The sequence below is a fragment of the Malaclemys terrapin genome, chromosome 2 (assembly GCF_027887155.1).
Source record: "Malaclemys terrapin pileata isolate rMalTer1 chromosome 2, rMalTer1.hap1, whole genome shotgun sequence".
Classification (NCBI taxonomy): domain Eukaryota; kingdom Metazoa; phylum Chordata; order Testudines; family Emydidae; genus Malaclemys; species Malaclemys terrapin.
In genome coordinates, this window is record NC_071506.1 from 237,331,808 (window position 1) to 237,356,042 (window position 24,235).

Consider the following 24,235-nt stretch of genomic DNA (forward strand, 5'->3'; position numbering starts at 1 on the left):
TTAGGTAAATATAAATGTTTTGAAATGCTCTAAACCTACGCTGACAGCATATGTATGTGTGTGTGCTTAAGATCTAATAAAAGACTCTAGCTTGTGCCATGATATGTCAGACGGCTGAGCTGCGCCCCCATTGATTTATTACTGACACTGCCTGGAGAGAAACAGTTAAGTTACCACTGTTTTGGGTTCTGAAAACCCTGGGTAACAGGAGAGGGGACCTCACTGCAGCCCCTCTGCCCCAAGCGTGGGGAGGGTGAAGAACCCTAAGAGGAATAGAGATGAGGCTGGAAGGGCTGAACTGTGACCTGGGTGCTGCAGGGGGACTGAAGTGAGAAGGGTGGGGGCTGGTAGGATGCAGGGGCTGTACTGATGATGAGTTCTGAGCAGATGGGGTGAGTGCTGAGAGGATGAACTGAGGATGGTGGGGTCTATGGAGTAGGGAGGCTGAACTGAGGGGGGCTGAATTGAGGGGGCTTGAGTGGGGACACAACTGATGGGGGACTGGAGGACAGGATTAATTGCCGGGCAAGAATCAAGCAGATGTGGAGGTGAGAGCTCCTGGAGCAGAGGCCAAAGTTACCTTATCAAGTACCTGTGCGAGAATGGGAAACACTAATTGTCACATGCATATACCCTGGGGATGGGCAGAGGGAGTTCAAAAACCCAGAGACTGACCTAAAAAAGACAATATAATCTTTGTAAAAAATCTCATGGTTTTTGGGGGGCAGTTTTATGATTTTGGGGGAGCAGACTCATGATTTTTCATCTGATATTGGCAATACTACTAGAGGTATGAAGCAACAGAGGGTCCTGTGGCACCTTTGAGACTAACAGAAGTACTGGGAGCATAAGCTTTCGTGGGTCAGAACCTCACTTCTTCAGATGCAAGTAATGGAAATCTCCAGAGGCAGGTATATAGAGGTATGAAGACTCATGGGGGCTGCTCCAACTCTCTGGCTGGAAGTCAATGGCCAGGCTCTCACTTGACTTTCATGGGAGCTGGATCCAGCCCCTGCTGTCCATTCCTTCCTCGCCGCTCTGTACCCACTAGGTCGCCCTGCCTCCCAGCACGCAGAGGCTTCCTGATTCCGGGGGGGTGGGGGGAGGAGAGAATTTCATGTATTGCCTCCAGTACAGAATTCAGCCAGCCCGGGGCAGACAAAGGGGCGGGGGTGAGTGTCAGCCTGGCGCGGACAATCCCAGGGAGGTGCCAGGCACGGAACTGGGGACAATAGGACCCGCTCGCCCCGGGTTCGCGCCAGGGCAACGCTCCCGAGGGCCGGAGCCGGGGGCGGGGAGGAGGATGTAGGTGACGGAGGCTCCGCCCTGCTCGGGGCCGGTCTCCCCGGCGGAGGAGCCTGCGTTCGGCATTGTGACGCTGGCGGGGCTGGAACACCTGGGGCGGCAGCAGCTCAGCAGGCCCCGGCCCGGGCTGTGGGGGGCGCCCCGGCGAAGAGGGACCGCGCGGGGAGCGGGGCGCGCAGAGCCCTCTGCCTCCAGCACCGGGCGGCCGCGCCTTCCGCATCCCCGGACAAGGTGAGCGCAGCCGGGAAGGCCCCGGGGCCGGGGGGGGCGGGGAATCGCGGCTTCTCGGTGCTGGGCCTGGCTGGAAGAGCAGGTTTCTCCTCAGGCAGCTGGTGCCCGGGCCGAGGCGCCTAAGGGCCGGGCAGGGCTGCGGGGTGGGCATGCTGGGCAGGCACCACGTCTCCCTCGGGTGGGATCCCTCGCCTCTCTTGCTGGGGGAGGGGGGGCATGGGGCACTGATGCGCCCCAGGTGGGGGTGTAGAGCCAGATGTGGCTGAGGCTGGATTGTGACTCCTAATGGGCTTTGCCTGTGCAAAATTTCCAGGTTACAAAATGGCACCTGTCCCCCTCCATTCCCCCCCCCCCTTTGCCATTCGGGTACATCCCTGGGTTCATATGCAGTTTATCCATGGCTCTCTGGCTCCTTCCCCTCCCCGCACTCATCCCCTCCAGCCACTGGCCTTTGGAAAATGGGCAGACATGGCAACAGGGGGAAATGTCCAGTTAAAACTATTAAAAATCCTTCTCTGTGTTGCCACTGACCCCACAGATTAAAATGGAAAGAAATTTAAAAATCAAATGAACTTTTTATTGTTTTTTTCTGTGTGTTCACTTTTTGCATTTTCCTGAGCTTGGATGAAGAAAATGCAATGGCTGTTTTCCCCCAAGTTGATAGTGGGTTTTCCTTTTTTTCTATTTTTGTGCATATTGCTCTGTTTGGGCTGCTGACCAGGTAGTGAAATGGCTACAGCCCAACAAAACTGGTTCCACTGGGATTTTAAAAAGCATGAAAATATTTCTAATGAAGCGTTAATATTACAAAAAGCTTAGTTTTACAAATCATAGATTTGTCTGCTGTGTCCTTTAAATTAGCATGTGAACAGCATGCATATAGTACCTTGGTATGTTTTTTTTTAAAGTGCACGATTTAGTCTTACTGTAAACTGTCAGGGTCCCTTCAATGAGCATGTGAGCAGCATGCTATTTAACTCATTGATATACTGACACAGGTATTTATTTATTTAAATATATATTGTAAGTGTATTTATATATGTAAATGAAATAAGTGTTCTGTTCTGAACTCTCTCATTTAGTGCTAATAGTCTGTCTCTCATTCTGATCCAGCAGAGATTATGATTCTATTTGGTTTCAATGGATTAGGACCTGATTTCAGTTTCACGGACATAAATCAGAATCTGGCCTTTAGTTTCCAGAATATTTTTATCTCCTACGGTTCTCTGGATGTATTGGAAAGGGGAAGGCTGAATCTTTAGTAGCTGAAATGCCTTGTTGATATGTCATCTTTGGCAGTCATGTGCAGCCCCTGCTGTTCTGTTTCCCCTTGTTTACCTCTGTTATCTTCTCCCAGGTCTTGGTTTCTTGGTGGATGTGGGGTGTGTTGAAAGTGTGAAGCTGTATGTACAAATTATGGGCTGAAAAGGCCCAGGTACCAAGTTTTTTTTCCTCCAGGGCAGGCTTCTCTGAAGTGAGCTTAGTTACCTGGTTCTGCCTGCAGGGGCAGTCAGCTGTTGGTATCAGATGAAAGCTACATCTCCCAGAACTGTTTGATCACTTTCTCACAACATCAGGCCAAGCAAACTGTGTTTGGATTCTTGAATCCTTAACTCAGACCTTGTGTAATGCCAATCTTTCCCCCAATGTTTCCTATTGGTGGTAGCAATGGTGAGGGCTCTTGTATAGGCAAGGCACTGGCAGCTCCACTGTTTTTTATCACTTTGTTGTATAGACTATGACCCTGTATACTGAATTTCCCGGTGTAGGCATTAATATGTGAATTTTAACAGATATAGTTACACCATCATAACCCATTGTGTGGACACTTGTATCCTGGTATGATTGCCTTTTTTCAATTTTAGCTTATGGCATTGAGGAAAAGGTTTAAGCTAAACCAAAGAAAGCCACTGTTAACTGTATTGGCATAACAAGTAAAAATTTTCCAGGTAGACAAGCCGTATGTGAAGGCAATATGATGGTTAAAATGCCTCCAACGCCTTGTCTACATTAGAGTTGCACAAGTTTTCTATTACTGCACTATTGGGTGTTGGCTTTTAGTGAAACTGATATATTGCATTGGTTCTCAACATGGGGATTGCACCCTCCACTGGGGATGGTCTAGGGAGGGAACAGGTCTAGGGAGGTCATTTATGGCTAGATGGGGAAAAGATTGGGTCCAGAAACGATTTTTTCTTTGAAATATAGGGTCATGTTATGGAAAAGAGTAAAAAATATTGGTCTAGTGTAGACTCTGAGCCCAGCCTGCTGAAGTCAATGGGAATTTTGCCTGAGTAAAGACTGTGGGGTGGGGATCTGTTACTTTAAAAACAAGCTTTTCCTCCTTCCTTTTAAAGCTAATTATATTGTACTGCTATCTATACATTATATGTGCTTCACAGTCCCAACCCTGAACTGTTCTGATGAATTCCCAAGTAATACTACCAAAAAAGTTTGAATAATTGCACATACTTTTTACCCTCTAACCTAGTGTTGAAAGCTGTTGTTTAAGTTGGCAGGAAAACCTACTACTCCATGAGTCAGTCTTCAAAACAAAAAGTCAGGAAATAGCATCAAAGTGTCATTTATATTTTCTTAAATGCCTCTTCCATCAGCATAGCAGTAAAGCAGTTGGTTGTTCAAAATGTTTTGCCACTGTTTAATTTGTGTAGTATTTTCAAGGTTAAACTTTGCAGAATTATGCAAAAGCATTATAAATAAGGAAAAACTGGAAGCCAGGAACATTGGAAGAACATTCTTACTTTTCTACACTGCCTAGTAATTGTGATTTCACAACAATTGTTTTGTAGCTGTTACTAGCTGTGGTAAAGTGAATCTCTTATGCAATCAGTTACTGTAGATCTTGGGAATTATCTGTTACAGGTCATTATAATAACATTCAAGTCACTCTTGCCCGTACCTTCAGTAGAGATGACTCCTGTATTGGAGCTAATTACAGACCCCATTGGTGTTTCATTGAAAACTATAGTACAAAGGTTAACTTTCAAGCACAACCAGTCTGTTGGTCTGGAGTGTTGACTCCAAGGTGAAACAGGATCATTGTATATTGCTGATGCCGTGCATATGGTTAATCAGACCTCATGGATCAGAGTGCAAGCTGACCAGCTGAAGGGGTTCAGAGAGGAATATTCCCCTTCCCTCCCCCCATGTACAGCAATAGTATTATGCATCTTGCTTCATGGACGAGTGGGGGTAAGAATTTAAATTAGATACGTTGAGTAATAAGCACTGCTGGAAATAGGATATCTGACCAGTTGAGCCTTGATCTGATCTATTATAGCAATATCTATCTTTCTTTGACATACCAGATAATGGAAGAGACTTGCCAACTCAGTTTGTGAATAAGCTCACTTGCTAATAGAACAATGTTCTAGAAAAGTAAAAACTTCATTATATAAAATATTATTCTAGTATGGTTAAAGCTGAGATATAGCAAAGAATCACCAAAACTATTATGATAGTCTAAACGAAGGCAGGTGCTCTGCATAAAGAAAATACCATAATAATATTTGATTACTTTCTAATTTATTCTACTTGGCATAGACTTTGTTTTGTTTAATTTTAGAGTGCTAAAATCTATTATTAAAGAATGTTATATAGCCATTTCAGAGAGATTAAAGAGGTTCTTAAATGTACTTAATTGAAGGACTGAGCTTTATTCCCAGCTCCGTCATAGACGTGCAGAATGAAGTTGGACAAGACACTGAATTTTTTGTTCTCAGTATGCCCATCTCCAAAATGGATACTTACTTGCCTCCATCCCAGGGTCATGTTAGGCTTTCATGTATATTTTAGAAGTGCTTTGAACTCTTCAAATAAAAGGTGCTGTAAAAGGGCAAAGTGATATTACGTACTGGGTTTTTGTGCAGGGACTATTTCACTTGCAGCAATTGCAAAGTTAATATCATTTTAGACTGAAATATCAATTTAATGTGCTGTATTAACCTGTATGGTGTACATTATGCTCTGTGAAAGTTAATTATTACCTAGAAAAGACGATTGTTTGCACATGATTCTGTTGCCAATTGAATATGCCTGCACTTACGTTTGAAATACTTCGTTACGCTAGAGAGTGTGATGTCTACATATAACACTCTAATAGGTGTTACTGAGATAAACCACTGTTTCCAGGGCTGTGTAATTCTGCTGTAAAAATGTTCCATGCCAAGACAACACTTTAAAATGTTTAAATTTAAATTTGTGAGTAAAAAATAAACTTAAGAATTCTGAAGCACTCTTTTGCAACCTTATAATTGTTGTTGTAACACAAAATTTGTCAGGCATACAGCACATAGTACAGCATAATCAGATTTGGCATTTGTGAGGAGAACACTGGAGTTACCCAAGAGATTGCATCAGCACAACCTTAGTTACAATCATTTGTATTTAAAGAAGAATTTTGACACTTGAAGTGGACCTTGCAGTTGTGCAGGGACCAAAAATGTCTATGAAAATTGAAAAATAGAGATCACTTTGACATAGTGCCAAATTTCCACTTCCCCCTGCAGTCCAACACACACAATCTCCAATGTTTCCCAGTTCTGCCAACCAAAAAAATGAGGCGCTTCTGTTTAGGAATTAAACTCTTCTTCTTACAGACATAATGTAGGAGTAATATGCAGTTGGGTTGACATTTGCTACAGAGAAACACATAGCATTTAAGTGTGAATTAAAATGTATTTATTGGGGTCGGAAGGGGAAGGGTGGCACCCAGCCGTAGCAATGGTAGATGGTGTACCCTAAAGGATAGAGCCTCCACAGAGGAAATAGACCCCTGGTTACTACATTCAGTAAGGGCTTGTTTACACAAGGAAATTGATTAGAATAAGCTGTTCTTCAGTAATTATTCTGGACCAGTTCCCTGTGTGGACACTCTATTCTGGATTAAGGCACATCATTCCTCAGTAATTAGTGTACTTTCAATTATTCAAACAGGAATTAATTTAAAGAAGTTCTATGGCCTGTGTAATGCAGGAAGTCAGATTAGGTGGTCACAAGGGTTCCTTCTAGCTTTATGAGCTATACATCTATGAATTCTGGAATAAAGTGACTTTTATAGCTTATTCCACAATAGCAATTACAATTAATTTCCCTGTGTAGACAAGCCCTTACTGAGGATTTAAAGCTGAATGAAAGAGGGACTGATGCTTTTAGTAATACAAAAGATAGTCCTCAAGCACATACATTGTTAATGGTAAAAACAATGAGGAGTCCTTGTGACACCTTACAGACTAACACATTTATTTGGGCATAAGCTTTCGTGGGCTAAAACCCACTTCATCAGATGCATGGATGAAAAATACAGTAAGCAGTATATATATCAAAGCACATGAAAAGATGGGAGTTGCCTTATCAAGTGGGTGGGGGGGGGGGGGGTCAGTGCTAACAAAGCCAATTTGATTAAGGTGGAAGTGGCCTGTTCTCAACAGTTGACAAGAAGGGGTGAATATCAAGAGAGGGGAAAATTACTTTTGTAGTGCTAACGAGGCCAATGCAATCAAATTAGTGAATACTAAGCCCAGTAGTAAGCATATGCAGATCAGGATCATAGACAGTGCCATAAAAGTCCAGTGAATAAACTTAAGTGATCCAGACTTCTTCAAATTCCCTAGAGTCCAGGTTTTGAATTACATGTCTCACCAATCTAATGTATGTTTGGTCCTTTGCACTTATCACTGTGATATTTGTCCTTCCCACAATCCAAGTATCCCAGGAAAAGAAGGGAGCACAGTATTAGGGCTTCCCTAAAATTGCTTAGTCACAAAATGGATCAGCTCAGCCTTTTACTAGTTCAGAGACAAAAGGAGAAAACTTTAACAACAAAACTAGATGTGGCAGATAATCAATTCAAAGTTGTAGAAAATCAACCAAAAAAAATTTGGGAGGGTGGGGTGGAATTTATATGAGATATATGAAATTTTGCCACTTGTGCCTCAAAAGCCTGAGGTGGGGGGGAACTAGAAATGGTGGGAAATTATATGCAAAATAATAAATATATATCCCAGTAATACCTAGAGTGGAAGAGGGAAGTGGTCCCAGTGGGCTTCATGGGGAAGTTCTTGTCCCCAGTACTGGGTATGGATGAGGAGAAAATTCCTATAATGTATAGAGCAGTTCTACAGAATCTCCCTGAGACACCTCTATTCTGAGATGATTGTGGTATTTCTAAGACATAACAGAATAAGATGTATTTGTAAAAGCAGCCAGGAAAAAGAGGGTCTGTTTTCGATAAGAGCTCCTGTTATTTCCTGATCCTCGCTCCTGAACTCATTCCCTCCTTCAGCTTTACTTCTAATGAAGCAACATCTCTCTCTCTCTCTCTTTTTTTTTAAAAGGAAGTAGTTGCAATCTTTTTTTCCTGCAAAGCTGAGGGTAAACTGTAAGAATATGGGGTTTAGTTATGCATCTCTGTTTCTGATAAGCATAGACCAAAGGTGGTCAGAAAAGGAGCCAGTTACAGCAAGTAGGCACTAATCCTTCATACACTTGCATGCAAAATAAGCACATGGATGAGTAGTCTCATTAACTTGAACTTTTTATGTGCTTAAAGCTGAGCATGGGTGTGTATGCAGGACCAGGGCCTTAGGTACTATGGTGATAGGTACTGTAGGAAAGCCCAAGAGAGAACACTGAAATGCTGGTTTGCATATAAATATAACAGCTAAGAATTCTAGATCAATTCTAGCTGATTTTTGTCATATATTGTTTGAGGAATAATTTCTCTTGTATAGAATCTTTCCTTAAATTCTGTATGAAGTATAAATGAAAAATGTTATGCTGCTTCTTCTGAAGAACAGGAACATTTGGTAAACCTTTCAAGACAGCATTATTCCGTTTTTTTCTTTATAGCAGTAAAAACTCTTACTATTTAGATGTTATTGCCAGCAAAATATAGTCTCTCCCTTAGTGACCTTCCTCTGAGACATGATATAATACAGTATCCCTCATGAAAGTTAAAGTTGGCAGGCTAAACAGTTCAAGACTATTCTGACATGTCAGATATCCAAAGTAAATTGAATGGGTTATTTATTTATTGTTTTCCTTTCCCAATAGTGAACAAAATGTGTAATGCTAAAGGGGAAAAAACTTTGCATGGAAGTACAGGTCTTATGGCAATGTTTTTATATAGGGTGTAAAAGTATTGTTTAAGATCCCAAATCATTAGGAGATGTGGAGATTTAAAAATTTAGTTCTCAGTCCTGCAAGATGATCCACGCTGGCTTCAGTGGGCTCTGCATGGGCCTATGGTTCTTCCCACAGAGATCAGATTGCAGGATTGGGTCGTTGTATTTTGAAACAGTCATTCATTCTGTACGTACATAGCAAGCTGAGCTCATGGTTCTGTTTTTCTTCTTACAATGGTTGATTTACATCATTAATACAAGCCAAACAGGCAGCTCTGTATTCCTTACGCTGCTTGGGAAAATAACAAAATAGAACCAACAAGACGTGTCAGTTATCCCCTGACCTGTTGGTTATGCAAGTTCATGGGCAGACTAAAGGGAATGCACTCTGTCCTTTCTACATCCCTACCACCCCCACTTGCAGTGAGGATCCTCTTGACTGCAGAAGCCATAGTAGTTTGATTTTTATGGAAACATGCTTTCAGGGAATTGTGGAGGGGAATGCCAGGGACACATAGCTGGTGCAGAGGCACAGAACCTCCACGTAGACAGCCCTGGTTCCCCAACGGAACAATCAGGGACAAATCTCCATGAGAGGAACCTTGCAGAGATTTCCTCCCCTTAGCTCCTCCTGCAGGGAAGGAGTCCATAATTCTTATGTATCTTAAAAATAGAACTTGCTTAAAGCTAGTATTTTATTACTGGTACTACAGTGCTGCTTGTTTTGTTACAAAATAGTGTACTTGCAAGATTGACACTATTTCTACTTAGAACAGGTACAATTAATTTCTCTTTGCTATGCAGCTGGCTAAAAATGTGTCTAGATAATTGATTATTTAAAATGCAGATAAGTAAGGACTAAAGTAATATGATAATTGGTTTAAAATGCAGATGAGGAGGCAGTTCAATGGGAGTGGAAGATCCTTAGTGCTTGCAGGGTCATATCAGATCAGGAACATGAGTGTATGATAACCGGGAGGCTGGTGGAGAGGTTAGGTATTACCAGGAGTGTGAATTCATCTCCTGTTTTCACACAATACCTTAAAATAAAGGTAGGGTTTGCTGGATTCTTCTCCACATTTCATGCTGTCCACATATGTTATTTCTAGATACTTCCCAAGAGAACATGTCATTTGATGTATTAATCTTAGTTCTTTTTATATCACTGTAGTGTGTCTCCTTTGAATAACTAAATTTATCTGCAGACTGACATCCATAGTGACTTCATAGGGTTTTCTTCTCATTACCATTTCCTGATTCTAGGAATCTCTGCCTGGGTGGATTGTGTATTTTAAAATACTTGGATTACAGATGGGCCTTGCAGTGAATTGTAAAAGTATAGTGAGACTTTGTCTTAATCAAATTCCCTTTGGTAATTCGTTATCCAGATGAGCTCTTCAACCAAGATCTCTTTATCTGCAGCTCCCAGGCACTCTTGATTTTGTTAGCTGAATTGACCCACCAAGTCAGTTGTTCTCCTCTGGGACATGGATGAAGAGGAAGCCCCTGCTTTAGCTGGGTCCTGAACTGTTGCTCGCTTTGAAGACCATGACCATGATCTTGAATTGGCCATCAGTTGTCAAGGCCTCCTGTGCTTCAGCATCATTATAGCGGTACTGGTGCATACTGGAAGCAGAAGGTCTACTTGTGAGGGATAGGTGGGCTGGTGAGGTACACCTTGGTGTGGATCCTCCTGTTCAACCCCTGCAGAACAGGGCTGTGTAAAGGCTCCCCTGTAGGTTACTTGCAGCCATTGACTGGAATAATCTCTGCAGAATAGCTCCATACCTAAAACACGAATGGGGATAGGAATTGGAATGGAAGTTTTATTTTTCCGTAGGTACATATCAACTTTACTTAGCCAGATACTGGGGTCTGTTTTGCCCTTTACTGCATACAAATAACTTTTTAAATATGCACTTTTGCTTTACATGAAGATATCAAATTAAGCAAATTATGTCCTGCTTGATGTCAAAATACAGATTGTTGGGTGTCAAATCTAGATAATGCAGAGAAGCCAGCAATATATTTTTTCTTATTAATGATGTTCAGATATTAACGTACTCACTTTTCTGAAAGTTGAGATTAACTTCATTTATTTGGTGTATACTAGCTGCCAGATGCTGGGACTGGACTATAGGGGATGGATAACTTGATGGATTGCCCTGTTCTGTTAATTGCCTTTTGAAGCACCTGGCATTGACCAATGTTGGAAGACCGGATACTGGGCTAGATGGAACATTGTTCTGACTCCATATGGCCATTTTTATGTTCTTATGTTAAGTCTCAATATAATTGTAAATGGGGAATCATCGTTGAATGGGTTCGCTTCTTGGTGCATCCTGCAGGGATCTGTTCTGGTCCGATGCTATCTAACATTTTTATCAATGACCTGGAAGAAAACAAAACCACCCCAGATAAAGTTTGCAGATGACACAGAGATTGGGTAAGTGGTAAGTAATGAAGAGGACAGGTCCCTGATGCAAAGCAATATGAATCACTTGGTAGGCTGGATGAAATCAAACAATGTGTTTCAGTATGGCCAAATGTAAAGTCAGAGATGTAGGAACAAACAATCCAGACCAGCCTGACAAGATGGGGAACTCTCTCCAGGGAAGCAGACACTTGGAAAAATACTTGGGGGTTATGGTGGATAATCAGCTAAGTCTGAGCTCCCAGTGCAGTGGTGTTGCTAAAAGGGCTAATCCGCCCTCTTGGACACTCATATTGACACTCATGGGGTTTCATCAACAGGGCTGGAACCTTTAGATCCACTGCACAGACCTCTGCCACTTGAGCGAGCACAGTAACTGATAGCAGTAGTAGATTGCCATCCTTTACGTGGATGAGCATTCAAGGGGGATAAGACATACTTTGCCAGTGGGTTTCACAGATATTTGCTGATAGCAGCAGCATGGTGAGACTCAAAAATCTTGGGTTCCATTTCAGCCTCTGGAGGAGAGTGTGTTCTAGTGGGCACAGACTCTTTGCCCAGTCCCCACCAACCTGCCCTTGTCCCAGTCCCGTCTCTCTCACCCCTGGCTCTTCGTCCCAGTCCCAATAGCCACTCTTCAGACTACTGATTCCAGTCTCCTTGACCAGCCAGTCCTAGTCTTCCCCACCGGGCATGCTGTCCCAGTCTCAATCTCCCCACAGCCAGGCCCAGTCTCTTTGCCCAGCCAGCTTTATTTTCCTCCTCCCAGCTTCTTGTCTAATCTCTCTCTCTTGGAGCGGTCCCAGCCCCAGCTGGGCTGGCCGGTGGGATCAGCCCCAGCCACTTAATCGGTTAACCATTTAAACAACATATTTTTAATGGTTTAAATGGTTAACTTTTTAAATGGTATTTACATCCCTAGTGTTAAGCGTTATTATAAAGAGGGCAATGATCAATTGTTCTGCATGTCCATTGAAGGTAGGACAAGAAGTAATGGATTTACTCTGCATCAATGGAAATTTAGGATAGATATTAGGAAAAACTTTCTAACCATAAGGGTAGTTAAGCTCTGGAATAGGCTTCCAAGGAATGTTGTGGAATCCCCATCATTGGAGGTTTTTAAGAACAAGTTAGAAAAACACCTGTCATGTATGGTCTAGGTTTTCTTGGTCCTGCCTCCAGCACAGGAGGCTGGACTTGGTGACTTCTCGAGGTTCCTTTCAGCCCTACATTTTTATCATTCTATGTGATCCCCATTGACTTGAATGAGAGTTCCATGTGTGTACATGAGTGCAGCATTTGGTCCATAGCTTGTGAAATACTTTGAGACAATATGGAAAGAAGGATGTTGTAAACATAATACTTAACATGTATATATGGTTGGATATCTTCTTTGAGCTTATTTCAGTTTTATTTTAAATTCAATTTTAATGGTCTTTTTTTTTTTTTTTTAGTTCTAAGTGTCTGAAGAAAATAAAGAAACATGGATGGCCATAAGTAGTAAGTAATTATATATTTTTAACCTGTCGCACTAATAAAATTAGAAGACACATGCTGAAGTGTTGCTATCTATACTTACCACACTTTTTATGTTTTGTCATCCAATCTTTGGCATAAAACCCCCAGTAAGGACAGATTGGAAAAAGAAACTGACTGCCATGTGATCAAGTAATGGAAAAACCAATATGTTAGTTATTAATCTTCTGTTTTACAAACAGAGTTGGATTTATCCACATCATTTAACTTTATGACTAAAGTAGATACTTCTTTAGTTATAATTGTTGTTAGGTTTTGTTAAATGATAGTAAAATTTAAACATATGTTCATGATTATTCACTGTATAAAAACCCAGGTTGACCGTTTACAGTACTGAATAAAGTTGTTCACAAAAACAGTGTCCTGTAGTACAGAGGCTTTTTCTATTCAGTTATCCTATCTACAGAATATACGGGCAACACTCAATTCCTCATATAAGGTACACTTTAAAAATTATGATCAAATCTCATGCATAAACAGGAGTAATTTTTTTTTCTCAAAGTTCAATTTAAAAATGTAGTTTTTGCATTGTATTTAAGAAATTGATAAGGGGTTATATTCCCCTGATTTCTTCAAAATTTGGCTATTATCTAAGAATTCTTTAAATTTATCATTCTTTTTAAATCAATTTTCCTTTTTGTTATATGACATTTGTAGCCCAACTGTGCACCCATTGAATTCCCCTTGACTTCAAAGGAAGTAGGAATGTAAGCTGAAACACTGGGGCCTTGATCCTATGTTTTGATCTGCCCAGGTACTGCCTCATTGACTTTAGTGAGGCACAATAGTCTGCCTGTTCTGACCACAGTGCAGGTCTGAGACTTGAGATATTGCAAAACATGAATTATAAACTTTCATTTCCCATTAAGTCCTTTTAATAAAATATATGTTTTGAAAATGTTTGTTTTCATGAGTGTGTGGGGGTGTTTAATTTAATTTTACATTTTTCCTTGAAGTGATTTTGATATTTCTATTTTGAATAATTTTAAGGGACATTGTCACTTTTGTTATAGATAAAAGCTGACTTACTTTGAGAATTAAGACCCTGGTTCTCTAAAGAGATCTGTCTGGAAAATTCTTAACTTCATGATGGGGATTCTTTGGATCCTCTCTTTAATAATAGGATTAAAACTTTAATTGATATTTGCTGTATCATAAAATATACTACACATTTCACCTGACTTAATGTGCTATCCCTTGTTAATATGTATGCAATTAGTTTACAAAGAGTAGCACATGAAATCGGATTTGGCATATTTTTGCATATACTGGGTATTTTGTGCAGCAGCAAAAAAGTAACTGAAAAACCTTATTTTTACTTTGGGATCTGCAATCAAATCTTAGAAGTCAGTGTTTAGGTTGAATAAGATGCTTGAATTTCTCTACTGTAAATATTTTTGTGAGAGACGAAAAAAAGTGCTTTGTGTTATACATTTTAAAAAACAATTGAATCAAATAATATAGTTATGTCATACAATTAAATTTCCTAGTGAGTATAAACCCTATGTGGCTATGAACCATGTAGGGGCATAACTAAGCCTTCATGTTTTGTTTTTATTTTATTTTTGAACAAGTATTCAATCTCTTTAAATTCTTCTAGAATAATAATTTGACATAATTTTAATATTAGCAAACCCATTTCTTTTAAACATTTGCAAAATTAATGCAGTTTTTCAGTTATTTACGGGTTAGGGATTCCATTTTCACAGAAGTTAATAATTAACTGTTCATCAGACATATCAGTGTTATATTGAGAAGCTAAATTTTCTGTGGCTTATATGGTTAAAGGACTTGTAGGAGGATGCAATTTCTATTTCATCTACAACTTCAATAAGTTTAGAAAAGAGATGCAGAATCATCCCCCGGTGGAAAATAATCTGGGAAAAGTGTACATGTTGCATACAATCAAGCATCATCCATTTTTCCTGCTTCTAGACTTTGTACTGTATAGAATTGGAGTGTCAGACTTTGTCTTGTGCTTGGCAAATTGAGCAGGATGGGGTACTGTTGCTTGCTTTTCTACACATTGAGTTGCAATCTGTTCACGTACAAGATTGACATTCAGGGTGAAATCCTGGACCTATTGAAGACAATGACAGTTTTCTACTGCAGCCCTTGAGTGGGGCCAGGATTTCACCTTAAATATCTCCCAATATATGAATCAAAAAACCATTACAGAACAAGTAATGTCTCAGTTTGTGTTTTTATTTATCATATCTGCGATAAATCACGCTATAATACTGAAGAATTCTTCACTACTAAATACACCTCTACCCCGATATAACACTGTCTTCGGGAGCCAAAAAATCTTAGGTGAAACCGCGTTATATTGAACTTGCTTTGATCCACTGGAGTGTGCAGCCCCGCCCCGTGGAGCACTGCTTTACCGCGTTATATCCGAATTCATGGTATATCGGGTCGCGTTATATCGGGGTAGAGGTATATTGATAATGGGCAACACTACCAATTTACGACATTCAAATTGGAAGTGGTTTAAATGCTTCCAAAAATAAGACTGGAAACATTCATGAATATATTGTGATGCTAGTATTTCTTTTGGCTAAAAGGAATTAGAGAATTTGCTGCATATTTGGTAGTGATGAGCATTAACGACAACTTCAGGTTTAGGATTTGACCATTGCAAAGTGCAGAAATGTTCAAGTCTAAGGTTTTTATTCATAACCACAAGTATTTGTTCATAATTAGTAGTTTTATATAGTTTCACAGATAAAGAATATATATATATCCTTTTTCCTCTTTTTCTTGATACTCCTTAAAAATCTAATAAAATGTTTGAAAGATTTTTTTTTTTTTAAAAGCCTCATTCTTTTTATTTAATCAAGCATTGTAATTTTGTTTCTTAAATGTTTCAGCAGTTATTCAAGGGAATTTTATGACCAGTATGCTCAAAGCCAGGAAAAATCTGTGGTCAATAAAATGCAGCAGAAATATTGGAAAACAAAACAAACCCTTATTAAAGTCACAGGAAAGAAGGAAGATGAACATGTTGTGGCTTCAGATGCAGACCTGGATGCAAAACTAGAGGTTTGTAATGAATTTACAATAGACATTAATGACTGAAATCTCTCTGAAAATCTGATAATGGGCTCAAGTCTGTGTGTTTGTATGTACATATGTATGTGTACCATACTTTGTATTTATGTGTCTAATCTCATATGCAGGTTGTGTGTGGGGCGGGGATGGGAGTACTGCACTCTTTGATATCCACTGCAGTTAAATGTGTTTTTTTGTTTTTGTTTTTGTTTTTTTAAACCAACCAACCAGCCAACCTCACCTCAGCAGTATTTTGCTTACTAAATAAGATTTTATAGTTTTTCACTATGCAAAACAGCAGAGCACTGGAAAAGTGTTAAAATGTTGCTGCTGAATTAGCAGAATATTAAAAGAAAATATGTTTATGGAGGCCTATAAAATATCATCATTGTGGTGATTGGTGGTAAAAGTTCTCAGCAATGGAATGGGGAAGCTAAACAAATGATTTTTCACCTGCTCTCAAAATATTGGGGTGAAATCCTGGTTCCCACTGAAAGCAATGGGAATTTTTCTATTGCTTTAGTGGGACAAGGTTTTACCCTAAGGTTGCTAAAACTTGGAAAATTATTTTATATCTATCTGTTCCTCCTGTAATTTTAATTTGGATAAATTCTTTATTCAAATTGTTGTGTAGGGCTTATGCCACAGAACATCTGTAGGTAGAATGATCATAGTCTGTCATGCCTTTTGAATGCTGGTTGAAAATTGCTATGTAAATATAAGATATTCATTGGCTTTTTACATTTTTTTTCCCCCGTCAACAAGAGGACAAAAAACTTTTGTTCTTGTTCTGCCTCCTCCCCATGAAAATGAGTCATATAAGTGGACTCCTCCCATCAGCTGAGTTTGCAGCTCAGAGCTTGTGGCTGAAGGGGGATAAAAACCCTAAACAAAAGGCATTTAATATCTCTGCTGCGTGGACTCTGGGGAATGTTTCTAGGCATAAACAAGAGATCCCCAGGTGCTTAGTCTGGGTTAGCCCTAAAGGACTTGTAAAGCTTGCTGCTGATAGAAGCTTCTATTTCCTTTTGAAACTTAAGATTGTAACTCACTTGTGTATCTGTTTACCTACTTCAAGCTTGTAAATAACTCTCTCGTTTCCTTTTCCAGTTTAATAACTCTTTATATAGTGTATTATTGGGTTGGTTACATGCATAGTCTTTGTCATGACTTGCCATTGACCCAAAGTAAGTGGCTGGTCCTTTGGGATTGGGAGTAACCTAAATATTACTGTGATGGACCATCTATCACAAAAGTACGCTCACCTTGGTGGTGAGATAGATCAGAGTACCCAAAGGGACTGTCTGTGATTCCATGTTAAGGTAGTTGGAGTGCCTCAGGAATTTACATTTGTTAATTGGTTGGTGAAATCTAAGTATAGTGCTCACAACCAATTTGGGGTTTCTGCCCTGGTTCCTAACAGTCTGCCCTGAGGTTAGTTCTCACGCTCTTGGCAGCATTACATGGTTTGGCAGCATTACGTGGTTTGTGGAGTAACTTTCAAAAAATGATTTCTGTTTACTCTTCTTCTAAAAATTGTAGTGTGTATCATACAAATAACCTAATGCATAAATACTAACACGTTTTTAAAGTAATACTGCACTGAATGCTCCAGAAATCCTCTTATACAAAACGCACAATGTACATCTTTCTTCCAATCTTTTAAGTAGCTGGGAAAGAAAGAAAAAAAGGGTTTCCAACATGTAATAATTAAGGCAGAGTATCTAGCTATATATTAACATGCTATATGTAGTTATATAGGTATAAAACTTGTTCCTTTTTAAAGAATTTATCTTACAGCTTTCTTTAGAATATCCTGTTATTTTGAAAATGACATTTTTCTTTGTTGACTTTTATCCTTCCCAGTTCATCACCCAATTTTCACTTGAAGTCAGTATGATTGCTTTGAAAATTAATATATAAAATCTCTGTGTTCCGGACAGTTGTTGGGAATGGGTGTATCTTTCTGAATAGTACTTTAGTTAACGGCATTCTGAAAATATTTATCCTGTGATTTTGCATTTATAGGGTGAATATTATTTATCGTGGATTATAAGCCAACAGTGGTGATGTAAAAGCCATTCTGTGGGGTCCATGTACAAACAGTTTTTTATGTGCTTGTCCCTGAGCTCAGCCCTCTTATTGATGCTGCAGCAACGGTCGTGTTGGGAAACAGGGAAATGAGTGTTTGCTAAATAGAAAAAGGCAAGCACATTTTTACCTAAATAACTTTGTAACTGCAAGTAATGCTGACTATTTGATAGACGAGCCCAGCACAAATGTATAGTAGGCCAGACTGAAGTTTTGATTAGGTATGATGAATTGTGTGCCGAGTGCCTCTTACAATATCAGAGGGGTAGCCGTGTTAGTCTGAATCTGTAAAAAGCAACAGCGGGTCCTGTGGCACCTTTGAGACTAACAGAAGTACTGGGAGCATAAGCTTTTGTGGGTAAGAACCTCACTTCTTCAGATGCAAGACGAAGAAGTGAGGTTCTTACCCACGAAAGCTTATGCTCCCAGTACTTCTGTTAGTCTCAAAGGTGCCACAGGACCCTCTGTTGCTTCTTACAATATCTTTATATAGTGCCTACCATATCTCAGTTGGGTCCTGAAGGTACTCTCATAATAGAAATAATAATAATAAATAATAATTGAAGCTATGAAATTTGTGTCTCTGAGGTGCGACTACACTGAAACAGAAACAAAACTGATCAGGTTGAACATTCTTTGTAATCAACGGCCTGGCCTATTGATTTATAAACTAAAGCCCCAATCCTGCAAAGGGATCTGCAGGGATTGATTCTTATGCCAGTAGAGAGTCCCACTGAAGTCAGTAAGTTTCCACCATCCATGGACCCCTTTTCAAGACTGTGTCCTTATATTGAAAAGCTAGTAGGCATTGTGTTATCTCATATACTCCAATTAAGGTGCTCTGTGTGTATATATACTTTTTTTCTTCCAAAATAGAGTTTTATACAACTTCATGACTAGTGCATAGATTTAAAAATGTCAGTAAAGAAACATAAGAAATAAACATATTCTTGGTGAACTGTCACTTTATTTTGCAAAAACAAAGATAATTGTTTTTTGTTCTGTTTTTTTCTTATGTTTCCTTTGTATGTTGTTGATCTGTTTATAGTTTCAGTAAACAATTTGAACCTAAGAAAAGGCTACAGAAGGAAAATCTTACGTTCAAGTATGAGAGGGTATTAGAAGCAACACATTTTAAAAGGAAATAATGATCTTTTTTTTTAAATTTAAAAGTAATGCAGATTTGTTTTAGAACAAATACTTTTTTGTTTTTGTTTTTTCTTTAGAATGTTTCTTGCATGTTTTATAATTAGCTTGTTTTATGTTTAATTTCAGCTGTTCCACTCGATTCAGAGAACATGTATGGAGTTGCTTAAAGCAATTGAACTCTATCAAAAAAGAATTTGTTGTAAGTATAACTAACTACAGCAGTTAAGCAGGGAGCTGAGTCTGCAATATGGAAGTAACTAATATGTGACAAAGTGAAGATGATCATGGGATAAATGCTACTCTCTTCATCCTAGTTAAATTTGAAGTTAACCCTTCCATTATAAACCCAGTTTTGAAACTAACCTCCTAATTTGGCCAAAGTTCCTTCAATTCTTCTGAAATTGTACATGTGTGATACTAGGCCAGGATAGACAGGAGTACATATAGGAGATAGGAAAGCATTCAAGAATCAAGGCCTAACTACTTGACTTACCCAAATTTAGAAGTGGCTTATGTTAGAAACTCCAAATTTGGTTTTCTTGGTGAGGAGTGCCTCTTTTGAGGGATAGATGTGAATTTAGTGTGCATTAGGAGCAATGGAGGTTTTAACACAACACAGCCATGACACTGAATTGATAGTCAAACTGGCCCTGACATGTGAACAACCACAATGAGTGGCAGATCAGAGAACCACATGTGGGGGAGGGTGGGTTATGGTCTGAGGCAGAAAATAAGCTAACGGGGGACTAGTCAGGGGGAGAGCCACATTGGTGGTGGGGGGCGGGAGGGCTGGTTCTATTCTGTAGAGTGTTGTAGGTACTTTCCCATCCCACTCCCCACCTCCACCTGCCCCCCAAGAAAAAAAGCCCGTGAAAAGTCTCAAGATGTAGAGGAAAAGTGTGATTACACAATAGTTTAATATATCCGAGTTAGTGTTCCATGGTAGCAGTGATGACCCAAGTGAAGTCTTATGTGTGACGATTATATAGGGAGGAATATACTCGATTAGAATGCAGTGTGGGCATAGAGTGGATTTGGCTAACAAGGGGCCCTTGCTGACATCTAGAAATATAATTTGTATAACAATATTTCAATTACAGTAATGACTGTCTCTCTTCCTTCACGTGTCACTTGTTTTACTCTGCATGACCTGACATACGGATGGCCAAGAGGCTGACAGACAGGGAGCTGTGTGTGGAGAGTTCTAATCTGGGGCGGGGGTAGGAAAAAGTGCTTGCTGCAGGGGACAGCTTGTCTGGAGGAGGTCCATGAGGTGAAAATGGCTGTGACCTTCTGGCATCGCAGAGATCTGGTTTAAGGCGACAACCAATTGTAGTTTACTTACTTCCACTCCAGAAGTATCCAGCATGTAACACTCCCACTTCCAATCCCCCAGAAAATTCAACAAGAGAGACCTTTAAACTATGCAGCTTTTGAAATACCAGTAGAATCATAAAGTGAGCAGACCATCCAGCAATTAACTTAAAAAGAAAATCACACATTTATCCTGAAGAATTAAATCTCCAACTAAATAATACAATAATAGAAAAGGGGAGAGAGATTTTAAGGGGCCAGCTGGTGTAAATCAACATTGGCTTCAATAGAGCTATGCTATTTTATATCAACTGAGGATCTGGCTCCATGAGTGGTGTTTTTTTGTTTGTTTGTTTGTTTGTTTTTTTTAGATCAAGGGAAATAATATTGGCAGGTCACAGTAGGCTCCTTCATATGATCTCACCACGGTAATATCTTTATTCAAGCAATAAACAGCACATTCGCTTGTTGCCTTTCAGCCCAGAGATCATTTTGCGGTTCTTATTACACTACACCAAACTCACTGACAGGTGTGTTCAAGTGAATCTCAGCTTTTGTTTCATAAATCCAGGAACTGCATAAAGGTTAATTAGAAAAAACTTTTTTTGTGCTGTGCTGCTTGGATCTGAAGTGACTTGTGAGCCTATTTTTGCTGTTCACATTTTTAAACAGTTAAAATCTATTACATTGCATATATATGACCATTCATTCCTTTTTCATTAGTTTTGTCTCAGGAAGAAAATGAATTGGGGAAATTTCTTCGATCACAGGGTTCTCAGGATAAAACCAGAGCAGGAAAAATGATGCAGGCCACAGGAAAGGCCCTCTGCTTTTCTTCTCAGCAAAGGTATGTCAGCTTCAGCGTGTAAGGGAAATGTTACTCCATGGCTTCATTCATGTTGGACCAAATTCTGTGCACTGACACTTTTTCAGTGTCCTCAATGACTGGCTTGAAATACACCATTTTGAGCTGAACAATGTGGCTGCTTGTCTCAAAATGAAACATCACATGCTGAACATTGGGAGGTTGATATGTTCATCTTAGGTTGTAATTTGACTGTTAGCACAGGTGGGATCTTCAAAAGCATATAAGTCTCTTAGGAGCACAGATCCCACTGACTGTGCTCCTAAGTAGCCTAGATATTTTTGAAAATCCCTCTCTTTAGCTAATTATCTGGCATGCATCCAATTATGTAAACCCTTGCATGTGGCAAACTAGGTTCTTTTAGAATGCCAGTAAATGTGCCTTAGCCTCTCACCAAAGCCCCAGTGCCCCATAAGTAATCCTGTATCATATGAAAACTTTTTTATATGTATGAATATTCAGAGCCAGAATCAACATTTTGGTCTTTTTTTAGCCAACATAAAGAGAGAACCACATATGTCCTTCCCTGGCCCAGACGGCCAGTTCTCCCCTCCACCTCTGTGACCCACCCTCCTCATAACAAGTCACTGCTGCACTTTATTGTGTCATCAGCCTCTGGCCATCTCAGTAACGGAAGATCAGCCAGATGTAGTAGCTCCCTGGCTGTGCCAGCCCTACACTAACTAGACATTCCCCTATGCCAGGGAAATCCCCAGATAGCTACTTAAACCAGCTTTAAAATCTACTTTATGCCACTAATAGGCTGTTGAATGTGTCTCGGTGAAGCTGCTGCTGGCTACAGGCAGGGGAAAGCAGCAGCTGGAGGTAGGAAGGGCAAGTTAGTAGTAGGTAGAATTTTTTGAGAGCCTGTTAAGGGGAGGAAGTGGGTGTGAGTGGGGGAGCTGATCTCCCCAGCTGCCTCTCCATAATGCTGGGTCTGAGAGTATGGCAGAAAATGCCTTAAAACTTCATAAAAATAAACAGAATTATTCAAATTCCTTTGAAAACTCAGATAAATTATCTGCTTGACTGCTGACTTCAGTGTTACCTGCTCATAGCAGGGTTACATTCTTAACCCTACCATTAACCTAATGTGCAGTTTAACATTACAATCCTGTATATCTGCGGTATGTGACTAGTAACAGGTGCTTTATCAAAGGTTTTGTGACTGTTAAATGTAATTCCCATTTGCTAATTTCACTTGTCTCAACCTTTTAATTGATGCACACACATACACTGATAAATTTTGCAGTGAATACACTGAAAAAGATTCCTCTGTTACTGATTTGAGAAGCTGAAAGTAATTGTGAAAATCATGACACCTGTGCAGAAAGCATGCACAACATAGACGTAAAGATATCCTCGTCACTTATGACCGTAAATGAGTCTTTGGACAATCTCACATGTTGTAGTCATTTCAGTGAATTTCTTTTAGACTGACATGTCCATTTCATACTTTTTAGAAATGGCTCAGGGTTGTGTATATTTGTTTGATTGATTGCTATTTTTTTTTTAAAGAAACTACTATTATCTTTATGGATCAGTTCAAAATATATGTTTTTGGGTTGTTTTTTTAAAGGTTGGCATTACGTACTCCTTTGTGCAGACTGTACCAAGAAGTGGAGACTTTTAGATATAGGGCTATATCAGATACATGGCTGACCGTAAACCGAATGGAACAGTATCGGACTGAATACCGAGGAGCACTACTTTGGATGAAAGATGTCTCTCAAGAGCTGGATCCGGATCTTTACAAGCAGATGGAGAAGTTTAGGAAGGTATGATGTTTCCTGTGGTTTGCTGGAGGGGGAAGCATGATAAATGGTAGTGAAGCATGATTTTGATTCCTGTGAGGAAGACATTCAACAGCACTGAGGATGCAATTAATCAAAACTGATCTTTTCCATGTGACAGAATACCCATTAATTTGATATGGAATATTATATCTTTCACAGATGATGAGGCTAAGGGGGAGAGAAAGTGGCAAGAAATCACAGTTCTTAACTACCTGGTTCTGATTAGAATACATTTTTGTATTTTATATAATATATATTTTAAAATGTTTAACTGAGGGGAAACACCTGAATGATTAAGAGAAGGAGATACGTCTGCACTCAACAGGGGTGGAGAAGATTGATGATGCTACTAGAAAGTACGAAAATTCTGTATAGACTAATAGAAATACCATAATATTTGTTGCTGAGTTGAACTGTTTGGGCTTGGTTAAAGGCCAAAATTTTCAAAAGTGACTAGTGATTTCTTTAGGTGTCTCATTTTTTTTTTTTTCAGTACTCAATTTGGGAAACCTCAAAGAGGATTGATTTTTCAGAAAGTGCTCAGCACTCAACCTTCAAAAATCAGGCCATTTTAAGGTATTTCAAGTTTGGCACCCAAAAACTAAGATACTCCATCACTATTCACTCTCGAAAAGCTTAGCCCAAAGATACCACACCTCAAGGTAGCAACATAGGAGTTACTTAGGCTATGTCTGTGCTACAGAGTCTATGTCAGCATTGCTGAGCCTAGTGTAGACTGAGGCCCAGATTTTTAAAGGAATTTAGAAATTGCTCTGTTCAGTGTTGCAGTGCCTAAGTCTTATTTTCAAAAGGGATTCAGGCACTGAGGAGCCTAAATCCCATTAACAGTCACCACTGTGTGCAGCAGCAGCTAAATACCTTTAAAAATCTGGGCCTCAGCATATGCATATAGAAATTCTTCAGTCAGTGTGGAAACACCACCCTTCAGAACGATATTAGCTGTGCCAACAAAAGCACTCTTCTGTTGGCATAGCCGCACCTACACTGGGGGTTTTGTTGGCGTAGCTATGTCAGTCAGGGATGTTTTTTTTTTCTTTTTCATGCTGCTGACCAACATAGCTATGCCAATATAAGTTTTAAGTGTAGACCATACTGATCTCCTTTGGCTCCAATTCATTCTTAGGAGGCCTTTACAGTCGTAGCTATAGGACTAGTGGCTGTTCTCCCTACAGAATGTAGTAGAACTAGTAGTATGCTTGCTGTTGTGAATCTGGATTGGAGTGAGGGGGCAGAATCCTGGATCGCAGGCAAAGACCTACACTCTCAATAAATACATTTATAATGTTAACAAAAA

At 39.7% G+C, this 24,235-nt stretch overlaps 1 protein-coding gene across 2 annotated transcripts in view; it reads left to right on the forward strand.

Moving 5' to 3' along the window:
* Positions 1 to 1,256: 1,256 nt before the first annotated feature.
* Positions 1,257 to 24,235, forward strand: part of ICA1 (islet cell autoantigen 1) — a 92,730-nt gene continuing 69,751 nt past the window's right edge. Inside the window, exons 1-6 of one of the 2 annotated variants that reach the window (XM_054020348.1) lie at positions 1,257 to 1,536; positions 12,570 to 12,615; positions 15,525 to 15,696; positions 19,072 to 19,144; positions 20,983 to 21,106; positions 22,704 to 22,902. In XM_054020348.1, coding sequence (XP_053876323.1) covers positions 12,599 to 12,615; positions 15,525 to 15,696; positions 19,072 to 19,144; positions 20,983 to 21,106; positions 22,704 to 22,902 — 585 coding nt within the window. In that variant the 5' untranslated portion in view covers positions 1,257 to 1,536; positions 12,570 to 12,598. The remainder of the gene's footprint in view (positions 1,537 to 12,569; positions 12,616 to 15,524; positions 15,697 to 19,071; positions 19,145 to 20,982; positions 21,107 to 22,703; positions 22,903 to 24,235) is intronic. The other variant, XM_054020349.1, reaches the window with a different exon arrangement.